Source organism: Megalops cyprinoides, chromosome 17 (genome assembly GCF_013368585.1).
Source record: "Megalops cyprinoides isolate fMegCyp1 chromosome 17, fMegCyp1.pri, whole genome shotgun sequence".
In the NCBI taxonomy this organism is placed as follows: Eukaryota; Metazoa; Chordata; class Actinopteri; order Elopiformes; family Megalopidae; genus Megalops; species Megalops cyprinoides.
In genome coordinates, this window is record NC_050599.1 from 12,773,052 (window position 1) to 12,778,095 (window position 5,044).

Consider the following 5,044-nt stretch of genomic DNA (forward strand, 5'->3'; position numbering starts at 1 on the left):
CTTGTGGTTGTGACAGAAAGAGGCCTCCACCCATTAACTGCACTCCAAGTCATTTTTCAGTGATGTCATATGTAGCTTTTTACTGCACTTTACAAAATATACCCACTTGCACTATTATATCATTTTTACATCATTGCCCTTCACTGTTTCTTGTCAGGCAATATACTATAAGTGGAAAACATATGAACAACTACCAAAGTGCATTCTACATTGTCTCTCTAGCAGTTATTGTGTGTGTGTTGAGGGACTCATGCATGACTCCCGTGTTGGGAGGATTGGGGCACTGGAGGCTCTGCTGCAGCTGAAACATCTGTTTTTCCAATGTACATAAAAGCAGTAACAGTTAGTATATTATTAATCATTATTTAGATAAACTTTGTAGAATTCAATACAGAAAGATCCAGTTCTTTTTTATTCATGGACTTAAATACTTGTCTTACCACAGTTAATAATAGGACTTCATGTACAGCATTATTTATTCATAAATTTTTAAAACATTTTCGATAAAAAAACACAGACTTTCCTTTAATTGTTGTCAAAAATGGCAAAACATATTTGTAGTAGGCCTAGATTGCTCCCTTGCAAGTCGATTTGCATTCTTACCACTATGCCAGTATGCTTTTACACAACTAACTCAGGACAAATAAGCAAAAGGTTCAGGAATGATCAGATGCAAAAAAAAAAAAAAAACAAAAAACAAGAAAACATCCAGCCAATCTAGCAGCAAATTATTCTGGTATTAAGCAATGGAGAATATTACAGGCACCACTCTCTGGGATGTGGATAAAACCCAGTAGGGGGTTTTAAACCCACTCAAAATGGCTTTAAAAATCTTTTTTTTAACCATACCTGCAATTACAGACTAGAAAGAAATAAGAGGCTAATTGAAAAAGTAAACTATGCTATAATCATAAAGTAAAAATAATAATAATAACAAAACATGTCAGAATGCCCCTCAGAGGTATTTTGGGAGAAAAAGTCTTGATTTTTCACTGTATTAATATTGTAAAACAGTGTTATGTAAAGTCTGCAGTCATTCTGAAGTGGACAAGAAAATCATCTATTTCTGAACTCAATAGCTTCAATACATTCCATCTGCCAAGCAGCAATGATCAATTCCACAGCCAAATCTTACCAGAGTACACGATTTCACATCAATATATAAATATATATTATAAAACAATCAGTACATAAAATAAAATATTAAGGAAGGCATGACCCCCCAAACCCTCTTTACCATTCCCTTTAGCAGCCCACTTCATTACAAATTTCTCTCCTGCCACTACTTCCATGAGCTACCTTGTGTAAAAAAACAGCTACATAAGCAAAAATCCCTTATGGTCATAAACCATGTTGTAAAGATGGTATGGAAAACAGCTGGCTGTCCTCTGCATGAATCACATGGCAGGCACCATCATATATTTCAAATGTGACACATCTAAACACTTTCTTTACTTAAATCACTACTTGCATTCTGCTCTTGCAAAACAGTTAAGCAGTTAAGAAAGGTGGTTCCGGAATGATTATATTCAAAAGTGGAAAACCAGCCTGTTTATATGCCCTCAAAATGTGGTCTCTAAAATATTTCTTTCTTATCCAGATCAGCAAATATAAAACGTTTTGACCATGTAATTGTGTATCAGACATAATATAAAAATCTGTAAAAGTCTGGGCCAGTTACACGGGTGTTCTGTGAACCTTGAACCTTGAAAATATGAACATGATTATCATTAACAGTAATTTCCTGACTGCTGGACTTTGAGACAGATATATGATTTATGCTTTAATGTTCAATGTACATATTTTTAAACAGAAAAGTTTCCAAAAAATGTGTAATGGAATTCCGCCATTTTATGAAGTTAGTATAAAGTGAATGTTATGGCTACTCGCCCATGTACAGTCTGAATACCATTTGCACATGCTCGTGTGTGACTGTGAATATTGGTACATTGGAATTGCTATAGAGAATTTGTGCTTATAAAATGGCCTATGTAGTGGTTTTCTCCGTCCTAAATAGTCTGGAAGAAAATGGTCTTTCTCCTGATAACAATACGACGACACGGCAACATAAATATCTTAAACTACACACACTGGACATTTTCCATGCAGTCACTACGGGCCACGTTGATTGGCAGGCTACACATTGCTCCTTTAACACGGTTAGAATATAATGAGGAATGCAGACCAATAACGGAGGAGGAGGGCAGGTTCTATTTTGAAGGGCGGAGTTTTCTATTCTACTTAAAGTGAAGTGGTGCAGATATTACAGGTCGGTCAAAACACGCTGCTGCATAAGAAGAGTGGATATCTACCAGCACAGAGTGCATCGATGGGGCGCAGAGATATTTAGCTATTTACCTGGGAAACACACAGGTATTTTTTTAAGTTGACCTCTCTCAGAATACCTATACTTCATTTAACAAAATTGCTTAATGTTTTTTACAGTTATTCTGTCGACTACCTGTCAATAGTATATGATGGAAGAAAATGCTGTTGTGTTTTTAACTTCGCGGTTGCGATCTGATTCGTTCGCACGTATCGCATTTAGGCTATCCATTGTCTCCTCTGTCTAGTTCAAGATGATCTTTGCTAAAGGCGTGTAATATGTTGCCTGTGCTATGGACAAGTGAATGTACGCAGATTTTGTGTTTTTTTTTTTTTTTAGCTAGAAGCTAGACACACACACACACACACATATATATATACATAGTGAAATGTTCAAATGATCAGATTGTCAGGTTCCCATGGTCATACTCAGTTTATTTGTTTCCTGTGTACTCCGTCTGTTATTTTTTAGAGACAGTATTCCATGTCTTTCCTCTGCCCCGTCATTGATGGGAAATCAACTGGATCGGATCACCCACCTGAATTACAGCGAGCTGCCCACAGGGGATCCATCAGGGATAGAGAAGGACGAATTGAGGGTCGGAGTGGCTTATTTCTTCTCGGATGAAGAGGAAGAACTGGACGACAGATCGCAGTCGGACAATTACAAAGACCAGAGCCCTAGTAAGGACGGTCACGTAGTTTTGAACGAGATAGAGTACTCAGCTTTCTGTTGCCAGGAATGCATTTTCTCCAAATTAAGAGAAAACGAAGATTTGAATATTTACTCGGTGAAAACTTTGCTCACCATGTGCAAGCCAGGGGACCTACTGGAACTTGTCGCCAACGATCAACCGCCGCATTGGGCGATTTATGACAGGAACGACCAAGTCATTCATTTGCACAAAGGCGAAATTCGCAAGGACAGCCTGTTCGAGATAAGCAATGGGCGCCTGGGCAGGATAGTGAACAACCGCTACAGATATAGACCGCTTCCCGCTGATCTAGTGATGCAGAACGCCAGTGGGCACCTAGGACTGAGCAGCGGGGAGATTTGCTGGACAAACTCTGAAAGTTTTGCTGCCTGGTGCAGGTTCGGTAAACGGGAGTTTAAAGCCGGAGGGGAAGTACACACCGGAGAACAACAATATTTTCTTAAGGTTCATCTTTCCGAAAATAACGTGCATACACTGGTGTTTCACAGTCTGGAGGATTTAATAAGAGAGAGGCGCAAGGTGGATGCCAGCGGAATCCTGAAGGAGCTGTCTCTAGTTAATGGGAAGGAGTGAGCACATTTCCGTTAATCCCCCTTTAAATACGGACCTGTTGGGACTTGCATGCCTTCAACAAGGGCTGCTCCCTAATTTGCATAGGGTGTGATCCTAGTCCAGAGAAAATCCAGTGAAAAGAAACGGTCCATGTTCAAGTGGGTAGCTGCCAGAGTTCTTACAGATGCCCTAAAATTCACCTTGTACCTTTAAAACCACATAGCACACATCTAGGTACTTAGAATATTGACATTTTCAGCTCTACATGTCCTGCTGCTGCAGATGGTGCCTATTCACACTGCCCGTGGTTGTCAGCGAGCACTGTCAATTTATTTTTTTACTCTTAGCTTTAATATAACAAAACAATATTGGCTCAAAAACATGAATCCTGGATCGTTGTTAGTTACAACTCAAGAACGGGCAGTACGTGTTTACGCAATCGGTAAAAAAAAAAAAAAAAAAAAAAAAAAACATTGATTATTGCAGTCGTTGATTTAAACATTTTTTAAAAACATTTCTTTTTTTTTCGCTCTGGTGTTAAAAGACCTGTCCATTTGCTTTGTTCTGGATCCCATATTTTTGTATTTGAGTAAGTAATATATCCCTTGTTTCATTTTAAATAAACGTAGACTACGATATGAAATGGCCACGGTCTGTAAACTCTTGCTTGTGTTTTCACGGTGCAGAAATCAGTCGAGCAACGGTACCTCAAAGAGCACACGTGCTGAGCAAGTAGCCCTGTGTCACGTAAGTAACGCCATTCTTCGGAATATTGCGGTTAGACCTGTCAAGATGTCAAGCTATACCGGAGAGCTCTGACCATTTGATGTTTGCGATGCGATTTTTTTTTTTTTTTTTGTTACACCGAGTATGTAGCACAAGTGACAAATTGTTGGTGCAACTGATGCGTAAAGGCAAGTGCTATATTTACCCTCGGGGTTTTTTTTTTTTTTACTGGTACAAAGAGTCGTTTTCTTTAGTGTAAATCAAGGTGATGATCTGTAATATTTTAATATTATGCAGACATACATCATGTTCCAACCTGCAATGGTATTCATGATTCATTTGATGCAATATCTTTAGATACACAGTTTTAATATAACAGTTATCTTCATAACAGGTATCTTCTATGTTTAATACACCAGAGAGACAGTTTTTTCATTGGAAGGTCAATAAAAAAATGTGTCTGGTAGTTGTGCCAGTAATAATGATATTTTGTTACCAGAGTAGACCCATAATTTGGAACATAAAGTTCATGATGGTAGAGTTTTATAATCAGAGATCAATTATTAATCAAAAACCTGATGTTTTACTGTTGGAACATGGCAACAAATACTTTCCTTTAAACAAAACTATTTGAATTGCATTCCTGTTTTGCTTCACTTGGAGAGTTGGCCTTTTCACTTGTTTTTTTGTCATAACTCAACCAAGATGGTGTCTTCTGCCAGTCC

The 5,044-nt window shown here is 38.1% G+C and overlaps 1 protein-coding gene across 1 annotated transcript; it reads left to right on the forward strand.

Moving 5' to 3' along the window:
• Window positions 1-2,282: 2,282 nt before the first annotated feature.
• Window positions 2,283-4,066, forward strand: lratd1 (LRAT domain containing 1). Its single transcript, XM_036550424.1, has 2 exons — window positions 2,283-2,373; window positions 2,798-4,066. Exon 2 carries the CDS (start codon window positions 2,835-2,837, stop codon window positions 3,612-3,614), a length of 780 nt encoding a protein of 259 aa, XP_036406317.1. The 5' UTR covers window positions 2,283-2,373; window positions 2,798-2,834; the 3' UTR covers window positions 3,615-4,066.
• Window positions 4,067-5,044: the final 978 nt, after the last annotated feature.